Source organism: Vollenhovia emeryi, unplaced genomic scaffold (assembly GCF_000949405.1).
Source record: "Vollenhovia emeryi isolate VEMERY1.0 unplaced genomic scaffold, V.emery_V1.0 DF939162.1, whole genome shotgun sequence".
In the NCBI taxonomy this organism is placed as follows: Eukaryota; Metazoa; Arthropoda; class Insecta; order Hymenoptera; family Formicidae; genus Vollenhovia; species Vollenhovia emeryi.
In genome coordinates, this window is record NW_011967204.1 from 750995 (window position 1) to 775701 (window position 24707).

The following is a 24707-nucleotide window of genomic DNA, read 5'->3' on the forward strand; positions in this document are numbered from 1 at the left end:
AGAGAGAGAGAGAGGGGGGGGGGGGCGTTTTTTTTGCGATCTCGGCACGATGAAGCACTCTCTCTCCGTGCGCTAGGTGGTAAGGTACTTTGGCGGTTAGACAAACCGCCGAGGTGGCGCGTCGCAAATCGCCCGGCAAAATCCCCCAGGTGGAACGATGTCGCAAATCTTGGCTCGGGAGAAGTAGGTACCGCCGCGCGCGGGGTTAAGATCGACTCGGATTACGTAACGATCAGCTGGGAAGTTCCTACGCTGATTTATTTACGGGCGTAATCTCCGGCGACGATGAAGCATCAGTCTACCGGTCCGGGGCTCGCATTAATACCGGTTCAGTCATCGTAAATTCCGCATGTTTTCAGTTAGACGAATGTAGTTGGGCGACTTAGTCCCGACCCACTCCCCAATCACCGGCTTCTATTCCGTTTCGTGTTACGTTACCGGAGTTTCTGCTCGATCCGAGAGTGGATCAGCCAATAATGGGAGAACTCGGCGTTTTAACGCCGGGGCACATCCTCTATCCCAGAAAATATCCTCCACGCGAGAGGAATAAATTTCTTGGTGCGATATGGCCCATGCGGGAGGAGCAAAAGTACAGTTGGCTTACGCTCGTGATGAGAATTACAATCGCTCAAACGAAATGTTATACAAGGATCGTGTATTGTAAATTGCCGCGCTTCTTCACGCGGATTGCAGCTCCCCCGGTCTCTTTCGGTCTCTCCCTCGTGAAAAATTATTTCAGATAAATGTTCGCAACACGTCGATTATTCAAACTAGTGACAGAGATTTAATTTAATAAATTGCCATCAGCAACGATTAAATTAAAAATTAATTACTGCTCCTAACTTTTATGCGATTTTTTATGATAAAGCGCGTTGTATCAATATATACATGTATGAAGTGAAATTTTTAGCTTGAAATTTTGTTTTCTCTCCGCGCGGGAGATGATAAATAAACGCGCATAAAATCGCCCTGCAAATAATAAAACGAAATAACGCGAATTTTCGCAATTTTTCAAGCTAATCACTCCGGCTCATAATTCATCAACTGGAAACTTCATTGCCGACGTGGAAAAATAACGTTGCTTACACCACGAACGGCGAAACGCGACGGGCGGAGAGCCCGAAAAAAGGCCGGGTAGACCGACACTTGACAGTGGTTCGTAAGAAACAGGGTGGTTTTATGCCTCCGCCTGGAATTCGCGACGGCAGCCTGCCACGCAGGATTTCCCCCGTGTCACCGGGTTACTGTACTCTCTCCCCGATAACGAAAGCAAGAAGTTTCGCTTAACTTGCGCGTCGCGCGGAAATTCTCCCGGCGGAATATGGCCGCGCGGCTTAACTGCGGGCGCGGCCTCGCAACAACGAAACTTTCGACGTGCCGAGAAGAAAACGTTTTCTGTGAAGTGCTCGCTACGGCGGCCTAAACAAGACGAGAGTTCTCGCCGTCTCGTAATTTATCACCGGGACTAACTCGTTCTCGCTATATTCCCCGAGTTCCGTCTTCTCAAACATGGATAATAATGCCGCGTAAAGTTAAGATTCCGAGCAATAAAACGGGGGCTCTGTTTCAATAAAACGCACGTTTCGTCGAAAAATAAGAATGCGCGCTTGCAGTAAGAAGCAGATTAACAAAGTAGCGGGGAGGATATAGAAGAAATAAATAAGGGAATTATCTTGAGATCTTCATAGAATAGAGATTATCTCGAGAAATCCGACACACCCAGAGAAAAGATCTTCAGATCTAACGCTATTACACTTTGATCTATCGTCAAATAGGATCGATATAGTGACACTCGTATTTATTGAGAAAGAAATATTGTCATGTTAAGTGGCAAATCTTAAATATAGAATAATGAATGTTGGTACGTGGAAAGAATTTTCTCCTAGAATTTACCCTGAAAATCATGTAATCGTGGGACAACGTGGTTTTGTGAAAACCTTTCTTTGCCATACATTCTACTAGTAAAATGTATGGTAAAATTTCAGAAAATTCTTCGAAATGCCACGTTGTTCTACGATTACATAATTTTCAGGATAAATTTTAAGAAAAACCGTGTACATTATGACACGATCAAGGGATTATTTATTCTAAACGCAAGAATGTACACGGAGAACATTTTTTTCTTAAAATTCACCCTGAAAATCATGCAATCGTGGGACGTGGCATTTCGAAGAAATTTTTAAGAGTCTTTTGAAGTTTTACCATGCATTTTACTAGTAACATGTCACATCATGGTAAAATTTCACAAAAACCGTCATCCCACGTCTCACGATTTTCAGGATAAATTTTAAGAGAAATTCTCTCCGTGTCTAATCATATATAATACATAAGACTACCCCTACTTCAATATTGCAAGTCAGTCATATTTAATTCGGAAGAGGAGAATAGGAATTGCTGATGTAATCTTAATATCGTTTTATTTAAAAAAATGAGGTTGCGATAAGTTTCAATGTATCAAGAATATTTGTTATCAGAAATCCTTTCCGAGAGGGGCATCTACGTTACAATCGTCCAAATTGCGGAAGAATATATGTATACAACGTATATCCTTATACTACTTTAAACATCGGATTACATTGTAGGAGATAGTCGGGCCTTTGAACAGTTCGCGTCTTCATCTCGCTGAAATCTCGTATCCGTTTCGTATCGAATATATAAAGAGACGTCGCATACGCTTCGCGAATAAAGAGTCGTCGCGGCCGTTTCCCTCGGATAAAGAGATATCGCATCCGTTTTTCGAATAAAGAGATACCGCGCGGATATCTCCGGCGAGACGAGCTAGGCGTCTCGCTTCCAATAAGCCGGCATCATAAGCGAACTCCACAATATTACCTCACAGAGCAATAACCGCGACTGCGAGTCGCAACTTAAAGCGGTTATAATGGGAAACAGAAACTCTCGTAGCTGTCAACCTCACCTTTTTCATTTCCAACTTGCTCGCGCCGCGCCGCGATATTTATTCCTCCGGGTTGCGCGAGATGCAGGGCGGATATGGGGGGAAACGATAGCCGGAAAAGTGCGACGCGGCGCGACGCGCCCCAGACACAATTTCCGCCTTGGTTTTCGAGCGCTCGCGGAAACTTATTTTCTAATGCCGTCCACCCCTAAGCCCCCTCTCCCCGCCCCTCGTCCCACTACGTGCACTTCCGACACGTTAATTATCCCGCCCATGGCGCATGGACGGCGAATGTCGAGGAAAGCTTATTACTCTTGGAAATTCGCCGACAACGCGGGGGAAATTTCGCGATACAAGGCGCGTAAGACGTCTCCTTCCGCGCGAAGTGGATCGCGCGATCAATAAGCAATTCCTGTCGTCTCGTTTCGCCGGGGGGAAAAAAAATTATGGCGTAAACACGTTATTAAAAAATATTAAGTCCCATTAAAGTAGCGTCAATCATACTTGAGCCAATTTCGTGTAACGATTAAGTTGGTGGTGATATAATAAAACTCTCTACAGAGCCTACTCCCTTTATTATTGACGTTATTGCGCGCGCGCTCGCGCTCGCGCCAGCGCCGGTCGGAAACGAGAATATGACGGACGTGGAACACATTCGGTCTCTCCTTTCCCGGTTCTCGTCTCGTTCATAATTTCTCCCGGGCGGCCCCTGGGAACGTGGGCATGCGGGAATCCATCCGCGGGTCCGAGCAGGATTAACGACGGGGAGGGAAAGACGGACGTAGAGACAAAGATAGAATAAGGACCGGCGGTATCGCGGCTGGAATATTTGCGGAAACCACCCGAGAACGAATAATATATGTAATTCGACATTCCTGGTCTCCGCGCTTTTGGAAATTCTCGACAACCGTGGAACGTCGCTGCCACAATTCCGGCTTGCGCATTCGCGTCACCTCTCCCGCACTTCCGGTGCTCGTTTCAGCATACATCCTCGTTCCGACGCTCATCAGGTCTCGTCGTTTTCGCATTCAATTCAATTTCTTTCATATTGATTTTTACTCCGATGCGCACGAAATAATGGATACGATGAGAAAAAGAGGAAAAATCGCGAGGAAAAAAGAACGGGCCGTACAAATGGTGATAGATAAGAAGCGTTTTATATCAGGATGATTTGGCAGAATTTCAATACATTTTTACGCTTGAATTAATTTTTAACATTAATATTATTTAGCAAATTACAATAAATAATATTTTGTCGTAACGAGAACGTTGCATTTAAATAATTTATGTCGCTTTGTGCAAGACGTGATTATGTATAAGCTAGAAAAGTTATTGTACACAGTTGAAAACTTTGTGTTAAATTTAACAGATATCACATGTCCCAAAACGGCCCACACAAATTTTTGTGTTAATTTAACATAATATGTTAAATGATCGCACTAATACTCTGTTAATATTTTAACACAAAATAAATGCGAATCTCAAAATAATTTAAAATAAATTTTGTGTAAAATTAACATATTTTTAATGACAAAATGAATTTTAAACAATGTATAATTTTTACATTTTATTTTACAGATGTAATAAGTCAAATGACGGTATATAGAATAAAATCAACATTTTATTCTGTAAATTTTAACAGATAAATCTGGTTACTAATAATATAGAACATATGTATTGTGTAAGACTAAAAAATAAGTACACAATGTGTTGTTTTAACATTTCTTTTCAGTTATTTTAATAATTTTACATTTGACGTCAATTAACACATGAGCAATATGTTAAATTAACACATAAACGTGTTAGACATATAACAGAAAAAATTTAACCGGCATTTTTTTTAACAGGAAAACACAGATTTTCCAACTGTGTATTAATTCGATTTCGTGATTAACTTTATTCCATATCTACCTCGTCCTCATGCCGCTTTACGCTGTAAAAAATCTGTGAATTACTGATGTTATCGGTGATTACATCGGAAATCGGCGGATTAAAACACGCGAAGTGAACGGGATGAAATAGTAATCCCCTCGTTTTCTTCAAACGGAATCGGCTCTGTTGATCAGAAATTAATTGCGATAGTTTCATCGTTTCCCAACTCGTTTATCGCGCAGGCGATGGTTTTTTCTGATTCGCAAGAGACAATTTCCCTGAAGAGGCCGTCGGGCCATCAGAAGCCAAATATACCAGGTGTACGGACAATAGAAAACTACGGAGGAAATCAAGCAGGCGAGTTCGAAGATATCCCGAAGACAAACATCGTCGCGGGAGTTCTCCTGATTTTCGATTATTTGGGCAGGGTACGATCCACCCTTGTGCAACGAAGTCTGATAACTTCGTGCGATCAGCGCGGCGATATTCCAGTTGTTCTTTTTCAATATATCTCGATCGTGGAAACACGAGCCTGGAAGCGCAAGAGAAAACCGGAGATTGGATTAAAAAAAAGCCATAAGAATACAATTGAATAGAAAAAAAACGTCTTCGTACTTAAAAAATTAAAATTTAAAGTCGGATTTCAACTTTATGTACTTAATGTGCACAAAGAAATTACTCGGAGGTTAAAATCTCATTCTAAGGACCGGTTTCCAACCTCATGATAAACTAACCAATCTTCATCTGATTTAAAGGAAGAACAGTGACATACACACGCAAAGAAAAATGTATAGCTGCCGTAGCTAAAAACAGCATGTGGCAACTAAATTTCAGTTGTAAAATATGGACAGCTAATATTTAGTTGTAATAGCTAAATATTTTGCTACTGTGCCTATTGTATTATATGAGGTGCGACAGCAAATCGTTTGCTGTGGTTTAGGAATTTACAGTTATGGCAGCAAAATATTTTTAGTAAACCATGACTAGCTACAGTGGCGAAACATTTTTTTTTAGTGCATATGATTTAACTATTAGTTGACTTACCAAGTGGTTGAAACAACTGTCCCTAAAGGAAGATAAATTCGTAGCTATCAATATAAGCGTTGATTTCCCGTTTCCATTTTATTCATTAAACGACTTGATCTCTACCCACGAAGAGATTCGACATATCCGTCTTCCAGAAAGATAAAAGGCGACGAGGCCTGCTGTTTTAGGTGTAATCTCCAATCTCGAGGATTGTCCCTACCCGAAAATCTTCTAGACACGTATCGCGGGAAAGTACCTTCCAGGTATCCGCGAAATTGAAAAATCGGGAATCATTACCGAATAGAACCGGCGCTCGGAAACAAGAAAGGGTGTCGAATTGAGAGAGTTGGCGGGAGTGACTAGAGCGGTGAGGGGGCGTAAGGTGCAAACGGAAAAAAGAGCGAGATAGATAGAAACTGTAGAGAAATGGAGGCGTCTGGTTCGACACTGCCGAGTGCTCGGGTATTTCGAAAATTCGATAAATCTCGCCCCACCTCCCCCTCCCCATTCTCCTTCCTACACCCACCCTCTCCTCTCCTCTATCTCCCCAGCTTCGCCACACACATCGATCGCCCGTGCGAGCGATGAAATTTCCTCGTCGTTCCAATCTCTCGTTATTCCCGAGGCGTTCTGGGCCGGGACCCGATATACCCCAGGCTTTTCCGAAAGCTTCTATCGCCACTCCCGCCCTACTGATCTGGCCTGGATCCACATTCTGACCCCTTTGTCCCGTGTGTTCCTCCCCGCGTTCATTGCCTACCGCTTATTCCGCTTTCTCCGATTTCTGCGAGTCGATCATAGAACACGATCTCGATCTCCGCAAAAGGACCAGCCAGCGGCAAGAAATAGAGAGAGGGAGATAATTAATAGACGCGTGAGAACAGAGATCCACAATCGAGGGAGAAACCGCTGAGGGCATTATGGTGTACAGATTTGCTGCATTACTGGGCATTACTATGCATTTTTTGGGCATTAGTTTGGGCATTAGGCCTTGCTGAGGCATTATAAAAATAAAATACGATAAAATAAGATAAAACGAGATAAATAAGATAAAATAAGACAAGATAAAGTAATACCCACTGGGCATTGGTGTACAAGGTTTTTCCGACAAGACTTTGGTCAGCGGATAATATTACAAATTCCTTCGGATTTCACAGTTATTTAACTTCACAAGTTATATAATAAACTCAACGTGGAACAGATGACGGTTAAACGACCATTACTTCATTCCAGATAACGATAATAAAAGTGTCTCCAATAGAAGTCACTTAACAGATATGTATAATAAATACACAGATACAAAATTTCTACTTATCGACTTTGTCCACTCGCTATTTCGATTCTAAAACGGTCGAAACGGAGAAAACGATTTAAAACGATATAGGGAATATTTCTAATCTACATTTCTGACTGAAACCGTTTCGTTTAACATAATACCATTAAAAAATATATTTCTCTGTATCCGAGGAAAAGCACATCGTTGCCGTATTTTTCTTCACACTCGCATAATTAATTGATACGATTTCATTCAGTTGTGTCAATAACATTTGTTGCTATTTATTTTTTCCTGTCGTTACCCTTTAATTGATTTATCTATCTATTCGCGTGTAAACTATTGTTGTTTAATCAAATCAGCGGCATTCGTAAATAAATTTTCAATTAACGCGAAGCATACTTCTAGTAGCGCGGGGAGAGGGGGGGGGGTAAATGTGTACGATGCATAGAACTTGTAATAAAAGGCAGCGGAAGAGAAGTAATGTATCCGTGAATAAACGTCCGAGGAACACCATATGGCGGAAGATACTCTTTCCGACAAGACTTCGCAAAAGCGTGTTAATAATTCGTGGCGTGGAAACACGTCGTGCTCGACCGGAACCCGGTAGTCGATCGATGGTCGCTGTACCGAACTAATGCTCGCGGCTGTGTCTGTCGACTCTCGCCCTAATCGCGGGGCCGATTAATTCCGCCGTTATGTCGCACTTAATTTCGTATCTTTCAACGTTGCAGCAGCACGGCCCTCGCGCAATATCACGCGTGACGAACTTGATAAATAGCCACGCTCCAAATTAGATTCGAAGCAAGGTAGAATTAATCGTGAGAATATTGATTTAATTAACAACAGAAATACATTATGTTCATTAATGTATTAACATATTATTTCTAGGTTTACAGTGAATTTATCATGTTGAATTCAATCGATAATCCGTTTAATTAATGTTCTTAAAGACGTTCTAATTTCTCTTGGATTCAATATGTACATTTAATAGGTAGGGATCTAAAGTCAACTATGTGAATAAAACTATATGATTTTAATATCTATAGACTCCCAAAGCAGTAATATAAAAGACGTTTAAATTCCACTAACTACACGGAGAGAATTTTTTCTTAAAATTTATCCCGAAAATCGTGTAATCGTGACATTTTACTATTAAAATGTGTACCAAGTATAATTACTGGTAGAATGTATGGTAAAATTAAAAAAAAACTCTTATAAATTTCTTTGAAATGCCACGTTGTCCCACGATTGCGTGATTTCCAGGGAAGATTTTAAGAAACAATTCTCTCCATGTACATTCTTGCGTTTATAATAGGTAAATCTTCTCTTCTCGATGTGTTACAATGTACACGGAGATAACTTTCTCGTAAAATTCATCCTGAAAATGATGTAATCGTGAGACAACACGGCACTTCAAAGAACTGTATGAGAGTTTTGTGAAATTTCACCGTTTATTCTACCAGTAATTATACTTACAATTAATTGTTAGTATACGTTTTACAAGGTGGAAACCGCTGATCAAAATCTTGTACACCCAGTGGGCATTACTTTATCTTATTGTCGTTTGTTCTTGTTTTATTTTATTTTATCTTACTTTATCTTTATAATGCCCCAGATTTTCGTAAATTTTAAGAGAAAATTCTCTCCGCGTACCATCCCTTTCGCCGGTGCGACGTGTAAACGTAAACTTGGAAACATTTTGCCAATGATGTAGAGCGTTAAAATATCTTGAATAAACAACATTATTTATCCGTGCGGTACGTAAAATAGACATATAAATTAATAAAGTCTCGTGAGCCAGCACGGTAATCGATTACAGGACAAATTGAGCCTTTCAAGGATTTGACGCTGATCCGCGGATCGGCCTAACCGTGGGGAAGGTCTCCCGGCAAGATACCGGGCCGCTTTCCTCGTTAGTATCTCTCTGTCCAACGGATTAATTAATTTATCCGCATTACGGTATCGTGGCGCGCTCAGCAACGCGAAGGATTACAATCTCGGCCGCGGCTTCGCGAAATCGCAGCCGCCGCTGCGAAACCGATCGGGGGCGCCGGATCGGCCAAGCATTTACATCCGCCATACGATAAGCCAATCGTTATCGCTGATTGGAATTTTCAGACGCGGCCCGAACATACGGTAATCCAATTGTTCGTGGATGCTGCAGTCGCAGCGCGGTTCGCCGCAGCCTATTATTGCGCATTGATGAAACTGTGCGACGAGGAGGACGCCCCCATTAGCCGCGTTTACCGCCCGTTCCCCCGCGCGCGTCCCGACGGCGTTATTATCATCGAACCGTCGCGCATTATTGTCATCGAACGTCGCGACGCGAGAGCGAACAATAAATTACAGGCGATCGATCCGTCGCGTGCGACGCGACGGCACACGTCGGGATTCTTTCTGTTTGACGAGCGACGGACCCGCGTTCAATCCTCGATTAAAAAGCAGCGTCCTATTTATCAAAGCGGATTTAGCGGGTGGTTTTCTCAAATCAAACTTTCACGTTTTACGAGCTGATCTGTTGAATCGCGTGATTGGTAGGTAAAAAGTTTTATTGAGTTGTGTTAAGTCTCGATACCATTTTCGTAATTCGTATAATAAAGTTGTTAGAAAAATTTGCGGAAAAGTCAAGATTACTCAATTTGACGATTACTTTCTTCATACATTTGTGTGCAAGTTTTTTTTTTCAGGAAAAATAATACTTTCGCAACTGAGGATAAAATGCTTTTGCATTGACCCTTTTGCGCGATGCTAATTGATTCTCTCGCTTGGTTCACATTTATAATCTATCCATACACGAAGAGAATTTTTGTTTAGAATTTACCCTGAAAATCGCATGAGACAACATCGTGTTTTGAAGAACTTTGAGAGTTTTTCAAAATTTTACCGTACATTCTACCAGTAAAATGTATGGTAAAATTTCAGAAAACTCATAAAACTCTTCGAAGTGCCAAGTTGTCTCACGATTATATAATTTTTAGGATAAATTTTGAGAGAAAGTTTTCGCCGTGTACATTAATAATTTAACTTTTTATTATTTCGTCACGCGTGTATGTCACGTCACATATCGCTGAGTTTTTTCAACAATCGTACAATATTTAAACATTAAGTTTGTATACATATCGTTCAGCTCCTCGATTGTTTTTTATTAAAGCTGAATAACGTGTGCAATGCTATATTCTAATCCCTTTCTAAAAAGATGTTACCAGCGCGAATGTCGTTAATATCGAACAGTTGAGGCCTCTTTTCCGCGATGTCGATTGGTTTTCTCGAAGCGCGGTGTGCTTCGCTTCTCTTTTAGATTCATAGAGAATGAAGATTTGCAATTAGAAATATACATTTGTATGCATCAACTATCGAAGTAAAATTTCTAATCTTAGTAATTAGAATTTAAGTAACAACGATTTTCGTTTCAAAACATTTTCTCGATTGACCAGAATTAATCGTTAATTTAATCAATACCAATAAGTCCGCAGAATGATACGCAAAACGTAGTAACAGTCACTGAACAAAGTAATTAGAAATATTAGGTATAGAATTTTCAATTTCGTAGGCGGGACAACGTTTCTCAACGTTTTTTTGTTGTTTGTCTCTCGGCGCGGTGACGTACAATGTTTTTGCGTGCCATCGTGTACTCGAAGGTCGCCGCGCATCACTCGCTCGCCGAACGTCGTGCCGGCAAGCAGTGGCGAGAGTCGCTCCGTGCGTGGTATTACTTTTGCGTTATCGGTTTCCAAGACTCGATCGCGATAAATGCAGGGATAAAACACTATTGATTTGTACATCTTTATCAGTAATAAGTAACGTTCCTCGATTAATTATTAAGTTTCTACAACATGCAAAGAGAAACGAATTGTATGTTGAGGCGACGGTTCTTTATCAACGTGTACCTAGATATTTCACGAGACTAACTCATCTAAAATATGAATGTAAACCGTGGTACTTTGTCGCGGTTACATCTCGTTTACGACCCGCGCTTTTAATTATCTGTCGATTTCGTGTAATCTGTTCCATTTTCGGGAAAAAAGAGAAATTTGTACGACTTTGCTCCGTCGTTCTTCGCAACTCGAACGGGCGGGAAGTAAAGAAAGTCGCTTATTGCACGTCGTTACATTATTTCTTTGCCGCAGATTATGCTTCCGATGCTCGCGTTGCGTTTTATATCGCCAATTCGAAAGTGATTTATCCATTATCCTATTCTTCCGAATCAAAAGGGCAAGTTTGAGTAATTTGTATGACAGAAAGTCTTGGAAACCGATAACGCAAAAGTTAATAATATTTCGTGTGTTCGCGGTATTTCACATCGCGTACGGGAGTGTCGGAAATTTCGCGCGATCGATGATTTTCGCGAGTGAGTGTTTGTGTGAGTGCAACAAGGAAATCTGAGAGGAGGAGGAGGTCAAGGAGGCATCGGGCAACAGCGGAGAATTCGGTGAGGTAAGTGTCTTGCAGTTTTATATTATTTGCTACTTGTACAAAATAAAGCATCTGTTCTGTGTTTTTATTTTATTTATTCAAACGATTCGAACGAGGATTCGAATAAGGGTTACAAAACGAAAGTATAAAATTTTGTGAGTTTATATTTAAAAGGAAGACTTTTTCAGTATTCTATGTAATTATTTTAATAAATACCTATTTTAAAATATATAAAATATAAAGTATATTTAATACAATAATTTCGATTTTACATAAGCAATCTATAATAATCATATACATTTTGTATTTTTACAGTTTAACATACATAGTTAACGATGTACAACTCTGCTGTTGCAAATCGAATCAGTGAGTGGTAAATTACTTTTTATTTTAAATTGACGTTGCGCATACAATTATTTCTTTGCATGTATACCAATTCTTAAAAATATACAATGCTCAACTACAAATTGCGCGCGCAAAGCGCGCGTTTTGTCATTTCTAATTATGTTAAAAGAAGTATATAAGTGTTAACTTATATTAGTATGTCATCTAAAATCATTTAAAGTGCAGGAATGCTCTTCCACACATATAAACGCGGAATTTTGTGTAAACTGGCAAACAAAGTTTATTATGGGCTGTGCTGTCTGCCTTGCGTTATCATAATTGACGTAAAAGTTCCGACGTTTTCGCAAGCTTTTAAATTTTGACAATTTTGTTACTCGTAATTCTGGCTACGCTTAATTTATGCTCTTTGGGCGTGCGACAACGCAATATGTGTAGCGCAAACCCTTTCGAATATTGGGATGATTCCCCCGCACCCCGTTTCGCATCGCGTCTATCCCCATCGAGCCGCACGTTAATACCAATTAATTAACCGGGAATCTCCGAGCTTAACCCATTACTGGCCCTTAACCCACGGCACACGTCCTAGCGCACGTGTTCTCGAAACGCAACGTGCGTGCAATAATCGCGAACACGCCCTTCAAAGTGCGCCCGGTGATCCCCCCCCCCCCTCTCTGACCGCGTGATGTTCGCCAATCATGAACAAATTGAAACTGGTACACTTAATTACACCGCGGATCAATATTATTTGCGGCTTAGCTTGCGACTGTGTTAGTGTTGCCTTCCGAATCTATTATCCGTGTTACAAGGTTTGTGTCACATAAAATTTGGCCGAGAATGTATGAAATGTTAACAGTCCGTGGATACCATAGATGTTTTACACGCTATTTTTTTCTGTCCATTTTATAACAATAAAAATAAAGACAGAAATAATGAGACAGTAAATTTTGCATTTTAATTTATTTAAACTACGCAGCTATTTATTTATTACCTACACTAATTATTAATTAAATTAGCTTCGTCAAAATAAAATGCTCGGACTTATATTCAAATGTAGCAAATGAAGATTAAAATTGCAAAATTTAATCAACGTAATAAGAATTCAAATTACATGAAATTATACTTTATTAAACATTAATGTGTTTGCTAGTTCTCTAATGTAATTGCAACAGTTCTAAGATTTCACAAAAGATGCGATAGCAATAATGTACGCATGTAATTATTATTACATTATTTTACCGCACTTTTTATCAAGTCATAAAACTGACACGTAAAATATATCGAAATTCCGACGAAATAGTATATAACGAATACAGAAAAAGAGATAATCTCATCAGCATAGCAAAATACTGATGCGTTGCAATTATCAGAATTGAAAACAAGAAATGTACGAAAAGCGTGGTATTAATGAATGCATAAGAGATATAAACCCACATTGAATTGCAATTCATGAATTGCGTCAGATAATTACGTTTATTAGCTCTACAGCATAAATATATTACTATGCTCGCACATTTGAATATACGAAAATGCGGAAATCCGGAAAATAATGATATTTTGCCATAATGATGATCACTATTTTCTCATTACCTATGTTATAGTTTCCTGTTATGCGTTGTTATAACGATGAATAATATCAATTCCGGGTTTCCTGAATTCGTTTCGCTGTGATTATATTTGAACCTCTTCCAACCGAAACCCTCAATCGATCAAATAACTCGGTTCGCCAATATTTGTCTCCTCTCCCATTTTCAATCTCGAAAACTCTCTGTCATCTAGGAATGGACAATTATTCATATTCGGGATCTTAAACGCAGCCGCTGCCATTATTAACGTAGTAAGCCTCTATAAGTCTGTATCAGAATCAGGTCGATTGATAGACCTAGAATTAATCTACGATCCATACGATTACGTCTGTCTATTCTCATATGCCATCTATGACTGATCAAATCTCCGTTACGTCGCAAACTAAATTTTGCACGATGGAAGTTTTCGGGAAATACTATTTCGCGTGTGGTTTTTTTTTGGTTTGCCCTCGGTGCACGAACCGCAGGCTCGATCAAACCGAGATGAGCGTTTTTAGATCTCAAAAAATAACTTTTCCATGAGGAGTGCTCAACGTCAACGAAAAAAATGTGCAGAAACGGACACGATTATATAATGATCGACGGCACAGAGTCGATTCGAATTATTCGAAAGGTCGGGATATTGTCAGAAACGTAAATTTGTAACTATTACGAATGTCAAAATTGGATTTTGCAGGGTATTACGGATTGAAGCGGCAGAAAGAAAAATATAATGAACATTTTATCGAATGCAGAGAGAGGTAATGGAAGCGTATAACCGTCTGGCATGCACTTCGGCAAAATTTGACGTTAACTCTCGTTATATCGGATATCGGAAAATCAAACAATTTTATCCAATCACGTTCTATGACTTTTCGACCTGAAGACCTTCCGAATCGAACTTCCATTTTGCGATGAAACATCGTCCGCTCGCAAAATGCATAGTCGATTTTATTCGGTTACGGGAAGAGTATTTCTAATCCCGTTTTCCCTCTTTCATCGATCTCTGCTCGGGAAATATGATTAACCGGAGGATTGACATCGACACTGACGTACGTTACAATTTTTATGTACCATAAAGCTATCTATAGGTCTGTTTTTTGTATAGCTAGAGTAATACCTGCTACTCTCTATGTTGAAAATAAAATAGATAATTTAAAATTTCGCAGAAATCGAGAAAGAAAGTTCTAATGCAGTCCAGAGTGCAGCAATAAAAAACATATTTTATATTTAAACTTTGGTTTCCGTAATAATTATTCTAAATACATCTCAAATTTTTATCACGTAGATATTGCTTTTCCAAAAACGTATACCCTGCATTAAATAAGATTGTTTATAATATTTGAACCGGAATTAAACGTTTAAACAAAATTTTCATAGTATTAATAGCATTTAAGTTAGAAGCGAATAAAAGTAGACTTTCGAATAATATCTAAAAGTGTATATAAATAGTGCAATTACAATATTAATAGTAATTGGTTTGTTAAATAGTAAGTCATACTTTTTCATTTTATGTGAAATATGTGTCATCTTGCAGAATTTTTACTTAAGATTCAATATCGTAAAGAAAATGATTATAAAATTTTAATACAGAAATTTCAATTCCAAACTTAGCGAAGTTGGTACACGAAGTTCCTCGACGTTAGGCAGAACCGCCCTACGCGTATACGTCTTATTCGATATGTTCCCACAATTACCGGCGAGAGCTTAAAAGATAGTTTCCGATAGTTACGCTATCGCTACCATAAACGTCAGTCGCACGTTGTTAAACGCAGGAACTGGCATGCGATGGTTAATTATCGCCGCAACGAGAAGCCGTAGCGGTCTATCGACGAGACTCGGGAACCGCCTCGATCGATCGATCGGCTCGTTGTCGCGCTCACAACAACCGCGGGACTGCGGAAGATCTAAGATTCGCGTATTAATTAAGAGATCGACATCGGATGCGTCGGCAATTAGCAAGCAAACAGAAGCGAGACGTGGGGAAGCTTCTATTGAAGGAGATTATAACGGAGTAACTCAACTCAGGGAGACGCCATCAAGCATCTTAGGACCTGTTAATTACAGAAATCTGCGTTGATTAATCGAAAGGGTAATCTCCGTTAAGTCCTCCACATATAAAGAAAAATCTCATTTTTCAAAATTCCGATAAATAACGGCACCAAATAGGCTGAGTTCCAAGTGAGTTGCACAAGTTAGATTTTTTTTGTACATAATGAAAAATTGAAGGATTTATCAATGAATAGAGAGCTAGCCGAGCAAAGGTATATCAACGTCATTAAATTTCAATTAGAATAATTGTATGAATCCTAACAATGCTCTTCTATTAGACGTACTGTAAAGGAACTCTCGATTAAATTGAGAAATGAGAAATGAAACTTTGATTGGTCCCACGATTCCTCTTGCACTCGCGGGGCCTGAGGCCACATTTGCGCGGCGCTACCGGAAGGGATGTCGATGGGCATGCGTAAATATATCAGCGACGACCTCTCACCATGACCCTCAGTCACGGATTCCCGTACGGTCGTATATAATAAGCAGCGGAACTTTCATTAACAGCTCGAGCGAAATTTCGCACGTTGATATAGTTTAACATCAGAATCTCCATAGGGAACATAATTCGTTAAATCTGGAAGACATTATTAAAAGTAAACCTCGCGGAAAGTAGAACAAACAGCGTAAAACAAATAACAAACAACAAAAAGCAACTACCAGATAAAAAGAGTAATTAAACAATAAACAGTCAATATTTACCATTTTGCTCAAATTTATCATCACATTATCTGCGTATAATGAGAGAATGTCATTAACAAGTTTTAGTAATAAAAATGACTTTAACAAATCACAAAGATATTTTTAAATTAATTTGAAATTTCTGAGCAAAAGTTTATTGAAATATAGATATTCTTATATTATACACAACATAAAAATAAAGTGTACAAGATTTAAACTTTGCGATCTTATTTCTTAGTATTTCATGGTAAATTCTATGGACCTTGATTTAATAGAATTCTGAGAATAACTATGGAAATACGTAATACTTTAAATACTTAAAGCTTAAAGAGTTACATAAAAGCTACTATTTAACTTTTATTAAATAAAGATTCGACAGGCTGACTGAAGAATGTATCGTAAACTTTCGTTTATTAATTTAATGTTGCTCTTTTACACAATCAGTGAATATCATTAAAGAGTTGCGACATGAAATTTATACACCGATTTATTCCAAAGCACATCGGAAGGTTATATACCGGCGACCGCCAGTGCACGTGTAAATATCTCAAAGATGACCTCACGGCACGACCTGAGAAGTGCCGGTCTGTATTCAACCGCACGTTTTACCAATATATATATACAATATGTATAAGTGGACGCGATCATTAATTAATACCTTCCGGGACCAGGACGAGTCATGAATCAACGCCCGCCGCTTCTCGGCGCGCGGCGTCTTCTCACGTCATGGGTTTGCGGACGAAATATCTCGCCGCCGCCGTGTCGTGGTGATGATTATAGGAATGATAAACAATGCGATACGATTATTAATCATCGACCGGCCGATCGAGCGTAATTAGCCCGCACAAGTCAATGCACTCGCGTGAAAAAGTGCTATCCGCGAAAATTGGTTTATATGATCGATATGGGAAACTGCGTACTTCCTATTAGTATAACATAATCAGATTTACAGATTGTATAAACGAATCGGTCTCAGGTACTTTTTAATATTTTGGAACAGTTAAAATATTGGCGACAGTAAATATGCAAATGATTTATTTTTATACTGTGAAATTTCTTGTTAGTTTTTATAAATGAAGATCGATTCCAAGAGTATAATCAAATCTTGAATTTTTAAATGGAGATGATCGAGTTAACCGTAAATGTACTAATAGTTTTTGTAAATATTTGACTAATATTTTATCAAGAAATTAGCTATACAACTATGTGCGAAGTTAATGTTACTATTCCAGTAGTATCGATTTTATTATCATTTATGATATTCTTTAATACGCTAGACCTTCTTAATAATCAATTATCGATTATCAATTAACCTCTGTGTAGAGCGCATGTTATTTAAAATACCAGAAAATGAAACATTTAGTTAAAAATTATGACAGAGAAATATCGACCAATAAACGTGCAAGTTTTCATGCAGATAAAATACTTGTGTTTATTTAAATCGACTGAAGTCGATTAAATAAAAAAAAATTTATTGCGAAAACAAATAGCAATTACTATTTTTTTTATTTCGCAAGAAATTCTGCTTTAATAAAGGCAATAAGATGTGACATTTGTCAATTTCACAATGTGTTTGTTCGCTTATATGGTCAGAGTTGAAAATTTTGTATATTATGGGAACACTTGTAGATTAACCAAGTCTCGGTGCCTCTTCTCTACGATACATGACAAAAGTCGAGATATTGGTTCGGTTAGTTACAGATTTAACTGTACCATTTAATATTAGGCATAGCTATAACAAGCACACGTGCGTCATATATTGCCACGTGTCATACGTGAGAATACGCCTTCGCATTATTGGGTCGAGCACGTGGAGGAGGACAATAAGAATCGAAAGTACGATCAAAATCGCTCGACCAATAAATTATACAAAGTTGCAAAATGGCTGCGGGGACGATCTCGTCTTCTCATTCTTACCCCCGGATCACTGATTTGCATATTTTATTGCTATCCCCCTTCTCTTTGCTCATCACCGAATTATCTCTACGCGATTTCACGTTTGACATATCCTACAACTATGTGCATCAGCAATTTGGGACGCGATTTATTTTAATATCGGTATATTAATATTTTGATAACAAATCTTTTCAGTAATGACATTTCGACTTGATATTAATCAGTTTAAAGAAGTGGCGAATGTGCAAAGTTAAATCTAGCGCTGTGAATAACGCATGCGCGTTAATTTTTCAGGTACTCGGTAGACTTTTATTAATTATTTATTTTAATCAATTATGTTTAGTAATTTATAACATTAGAAGAACTTTCCTTCCCCTACGTTATTCCATTCGATACAATAGTACCATAAAGTATCACTCTTTCAGAGAATATCTCAGAGCATCGGTGGTTACGGTACTGGATATTGAATGCATAAAGATATTGATAGCCTATTAAAACTAACAATAAGTATTTCTACATGACCAGAGGAACAATTCGTGACGAGATGATCTTATGCAACTAATAAAATAAGTTCGCGAGGAAATAAAGCGGAGATATCGTAGCTCGCTGGCAACGATATTTCATCATGTGCGCGAAAACTTTCACTAGGAATAAAACATTTAATTCGCACAAAAATCGTATTGTTTGAACTTTACTCTTTGTAGAAATCGTTCTTCTTGCGATATCAGAAACAATCAATATTCAAACGGAAGAGTGATTATAGAGAAGAAGTTTACAAATGAAACAAACAATTCTCTCGTTACGATCTAGAAAAAGTAATATAAAACACAAATAATATACAACACAAATAGACATTTTCTTAGAAACCATCCTCGAATATTCATTATTATAAATATTCATATCATTATTATCAATTCCACTTTATTATCGTACATGATTGTAATTTTTGTCGAAAGCATTAAATTAAAAAATAGACGAACAATAATTGAGGATTTATTATATCGCTTACTATCATTTCTGCATCTAACATGTGCATTTGTTTTCTCGTACATTCTTGTAACTGTATATCAGTGATTCCTGAATCAGTTTTCTGGATCTAAATAAATCTTCTCCCCGCGATAATAAGCGCACGCTCACGTAAATCGACTTGACCTATCGAACAAGCTGATCGGCCGCTCGAGAGAAACATTAGCGAGGCGCGCTCGAGGCGAGGTCTCGCCGAGATAATCCATTTCCGTTGAAATGGCAAAAGGCGTATTACCTACTACGTCGCGAGCTTCACAAAGGCGAATCACGAGCCACCCGGTCCCTGGATGTGCCGTTCCCGAGTGTTAAACGTCCAAAGTAGGGCTACACGTCGTCGTTTACGAGACCGATAAATCTCAGAGGGGTAGCAGGAGTCGCGGATAGAGATTTCGCATTTGCGATATCGTAAATAATATAAATTTATAACGAGATACGACGTTGCCGCGTAAAAACGTAAGGTCCGCGTCTACACAGAAAAAAAAGAATCTTCTTTTGAAGAATGTTTAGTTTCAACGTAAAAATCTTGAAATGAGATTATATTGAGTTGAAGAAAGAAAAACTTACTTGAACGAAGCAATTTTGTATAATTTAACCAAGAAAAATATATGCTTATTGTTTCAGAATAATTTTCTTGAATAAACAGGAAACAATATTGGATAGAAAATAACATATTTTTAAATCGAAGATTATAATAATTAAAATAATTTTATTGTCAAAATACTTATATGTATTCTTCAAGTGACAATTGTAGTATTTAAATAAGACTGTAATATTCGTGGAACGTAAGATTATCAAATGCTATTAAGAAGATTAGAGATTGTTGCGTACACTGTAAAAAAAGTTACATGTAAAATTACAATTATTATAGTAGGTAATATTGGGACCATCTGTTAAAGGTGTATATTTACATACGCCAGTAAATTTACGCCTTGTAGGTGAAATTATTACCTGGTATAATAAGTAAACTACTTGTTTTAATTGTGTAAATTTTACAATTTTTTGTAATTTTTCATCATGTATAAACAAGTACTTACACAACAAAGAATAAAAAAATTGTTTCGTAAAAGTATACAAATTTCTGTTATTAATAATGTAATTGCTACACTATTATGTATGTAATTTTCATACTTTTTTTACAGTGTATACAGGGTGAGTCGTTAAGACTGTCCCAACCGTTTACCATAAGAGGTGAATTACCGACCGCAACTGTAGCCAACTCGGGAAAAAATGGATAAAATCTCGTTCTACATGTCTCAATCATGTAATATCTAATTATTTCTCGAGAAATGTAATTAGATATTACATGATTGAGACACGTAGAACGAGATTTAATCCAATTTTCCCGAGTTGGCTACAGTTGCGGCTGGTAATTCACCTGTTATGGTAAAAGGTTGGGACAGCCATTATGACTCACCCTGTACACAAAGCAATGAATGCGTTAATTTGAGTACACGGAGGGAATTTTCTTTTAAAATGTATCCTAAAAATCACGTAATTGCGAGACAACGTGGCATTTTGAAGAACTTTATGAGAGTTTTTTGAAATTTTACCACACAATTCACTAATAAAATGTATACTAAGTGATAACAAAAGGTATGGTAAAATTTCGAAAACTCATAAAATGCTTGGAAATGCCATGTTGTTCCACGATTACACGATTTTCAGGATAAATTTTAAGAGAAAAATTCTCCCCGTGTATATAAGAGTTGATCTGACACTTCTTTTTTTCTGGGTACCGTGGTGTAGATGTGGAAGAGAAGTGCGCATACATAGACACGTGCCATGTGCCTCGCTTCCTTTTCTCTCCCTCCTCGCCTCACTCTCTCGATATTGTATACGTTATTACTCTATAAATACTATTATCTACAATAGGACGGCCAGCTATATTTATCGTTACTTTCTCTGTCGAGAGGACGGTGACTGCCGCTCGAGATCGCGAATGAGACCGCGTTTCCTTTCTACCCGCGGGTAACGAGCGACAAAGTTGTGAAAAATAAATTAACGAGAAAGATTATTAACGGCTTTTCTGCAAAAATCTCTGTGCCAAAGTCGAGGGGAAAATACGCGCGAAAGCTGCGTCCAGAACGCGGGGAATGAGAAGTGCAAATCTCTCGGTAAATCACAGCCTCCGCGGATTAGAGGGAAAAAGCGTAGAAATTCAGTCCGCGCCACGAGGATTCCCGTTCGTGATGATCCAACTAGTGATGCCGGCCCCGTTCATCCGCGCAAATTTCATAGGGATCGCCTTAATAGCGATGCGCGATAATGCGCTATCCGCGATCCCCAATTCCGCGAGTACACGCCGTACCAGGTTTTTTGGGCAAACGGTTGACTCCATCGCCTACCGCGGGGCCAATTAAATGGCTGGTTGTAACATTTATGCGGCACGTTGTTGCATCGCGTTTTGATTCACGAGCGTGGTAATCGTACGGTGATCGCGATTAATTTAACGATCATGCCCTACGATGATCGAGGAAGACTCGGGTACACGCGCGGGCGTGTGCTTCGGCGGGATGATACGCGCGCGTGTGTATGCGAGCGTATGCAACTACTGAACTTTGCCATTTGATCCTGCTTCGCCCCGTTAAGTTCAGGGTTGCTGAACTCCTTGCCTCCAGCGTTGAAGAGATTGGGGGAAGCAAGTAGCGTTAAGCGTCGAGCTATGTTTCGCTAATCGATGACTTTATAACGTTGATCGTCTCGGTTATTTTATGTAGAAATTCACCATTATCACGTAATTACGGGGCAGCGGGGATTGGGGAACTTTTATTGCATAATTTTCAACAACTTTGCCGCTAAGTCGGACACTTCTCTACGTTGTGGTGTCGTGTATTCATATACGCGGTGCGGCTATCCTAATATAGTAGTGCTATCCCCGATATCGTATTTTCATTAAATCTATTGGTTTTAGATAATTTGCCGAGTAATAACGTAACCACTAATATTCTGTCGTGATCAATAATTTAATCGAATGCCCCAAATTCCATTAATGATTAATGATTTCAACTTTAAGGAGTATTCCATTTAGAGACTTTTCCCTGCTGAATCGCTGAAGATAATTATAATTTGACAGATTGAAATAAATTATTGTAAGCTTGGGGAAAATAAAAGGTTCCAAAGATTAATCAAAGAGGCGAGGGGGAAATTTGTCATAAAAAAAATGTACACGCGATATCAGCCCGTGTAATTTTCAAGACAAAAGAAAACTTCTTGAAGTCCAACACTGACTAAAAACCGCAATAAATGTCTCTTCTCACTTTTGCTCCAGTCCTGAGGCAGTCCCTCGCCTCTCAACTTCTTCGCGACCGTTCTGTACTACCTATGCCTCCTACACGACTTTTTATCTTTTTATCGCCGAGATCCTCAGCTTATCCTACTTCGCAATTTTTCACAAACTCCCCCAAAATTTTCGCTTACAGCGTGCTCATTTAATTGCCTCTATAATCGTCTGTATAATTCGCTCTGAACTAATTCCTAGAATCGATTATCTACTTTACCAACGGTTTAGACGATATCTTTTTCCTACGCTTACATTATCAATGTTAATTATGGCCCAATATGGTCCGATTGGTGAAATCAAGACGGAACATCGCTTGGGAAATCAATTTCGGGCTTACTGAGACTCTCGATGGCGAGCTTTGTGGTAAAATTTTCGTTATAAACAATTTCTAATTTACGTAATGAAATATAAAAGTGTAATAAAACTAGATTCATCGCTGTTCAAAGTTTCCGAATCTTCCGCTTGGTTTTCAGCGGAAACCAACCCGAGCAGAAATTTTAGTAGGGTTCTGGTAGGAGTCTAATAATAAGGATGCCTGATCAGGCACTCATCAGGCAGCCCTGATAGAGCCCCGACCGTAAATGTAACGTCGAGAATTAAAATTGCCTGATCAGGTTTTCCTTATCAGAATTTCAGGACCTCATGACTTTCCCTTTGTTACGCCTTACAATGCCTAATAGGGGGTAGTAGGGCTATTAGCAGGCTTCCGATTAAAAAATTCAATTTCTTAAACTAATTTTTAAATTGTGTTAAATTATATAATCATCAAAAGTATATTCAGGCCATTTAAGTTTATCCATGATCCAGACAACTCGCTGTTGGATTATATCGGCTCTTATACTAATACGGGATGATTTTTACTTACGAGAAAGACGAACGCGCGGTAGTGAGTGGTGCTAGTACTATATATTTAGGTTAACGTTTATCAAATCCTATGAGGGAATCAGGCGCACCGGATCAGGCACATGTCAGGAATTCCTTATTAGGGCATTCATTACTTCCTCCCCATCAGGCCCTGACTATACACAAGGCACGCCTGATTTCATTTCTACTCGGAAATTTTCGTCATCACATATCTGATATATAATGACATTTTTTTTCTTCGGTAGTGAATCTCTATTGTATTTATTAATGAAATTGTTACGATATATTTATTCATGGACGACAAATTTGATAGAGGATTTTATATTATTATTCTTGCAAAGCTGCTGATAATTCTTTCATTACCCTTGCGAGTTTTTCTCGCACTAAACATTACACTTTTCAAAGTATATAATCACGCAAAATCATGCAAAAAAAACATAAAATACACAAACGATGAGCGTAAAATATTATACATTTAAGCGCGAATATAAAATATTCAAGTTCCGCGCCAAGTCTCTAGTCCAAATCTCATTCGACAGTACCGACGACACCGTCGAGTTTCTCGCATATATCATGTCTGTATATCTTCACAATTACAAAGGAAAGAATTCCCACTTGTACCCGTAAACATGAACTCACCGAAGGGCACTCGGGTACCCCGGGTATTGAACGAAGTGGAAAATTTCGGACATTGACGTAAGGGTTAACGTGGAGCACCGACCTTTTTGAGGTGTCCCTTATTGGTGCCCACGAAGACCACGGTGTAATCGCCCGTTGAAGTGGCAGCCACAGCCGTCAGGTGAGTCTCGAACGTCAAAACTGCAGTTGCGCCCATCGGCTCTTCGCCGCCCAAGGGCGTGTTCACGTCGAGGCCGCAGAAGTCTTCGCCGATCGTTTGCAGTTTCTGTAAACAAAGCCAAGAAATATCCAATAAGTTGTTTGCGGAGAATACGACGTTTGATAGCGTTAATTATCGTAAATATCGATTACGTACACGATTTATCTTAAGTGCTATGAGAGCTGCCATGATGTTATTTGTTGATTGATTGTGATAAAGATATATGTATATATTTATACATGTTTGATACATAAATTATTATTTATATATAAATTATATAAAATTGACATTTGTGTCATGTACGGTAAAGTTTAATTAATAAATGATAAATGTCTATAAACAATACATAATAGATAGCACGTAATTTCAATACTTTCGATTCGACAGAAGTCACGAGTGCGACAGGAAAATATACAATATTAAACGGACATATGTGCCCCCAAAAAAATTAATTTTAAATAAATAAATAAATTTTAATAAATAAATTTTAATTACATGAATTTATTTTTATAAAATATTTAATCGATTATATTCACATACACTTCATACTGCAATTAAAATACTTTTTCAGCCACGTTCATCCATTTCATTATCTTTCGAGTGGATCGTATGTATTCAACATTCCGAGGGGGAAACCGCTGAGGGCATTGTGGTGTACAGATTTGCGGCATTACCGGGCA

The 24707-nt window shown here is 38.6% G+C and overlaps 1 protein-coding gene across 1 annotated transcript in view; it reads right to left on the reverse strand.

Annotated features, from left to right (window-relative positions):
* Positions 1-24707, reverse strand: part of LOC105564572 (plexin-A4) — a 206653-nt gene that overhangs the window by 64499 nt on the left and 117447 nt on the right. Inside the window, exon 2 of the mRNA XM_012017022.1 lies at positions 23911-24093. Within this exon, the coding sequence (XP_011872412.1) occupies positions 23911-24093 (183 nt within the window). The remainder of the gene's footprint in view (positions 1-23910; positions 24094-24707) is intronic.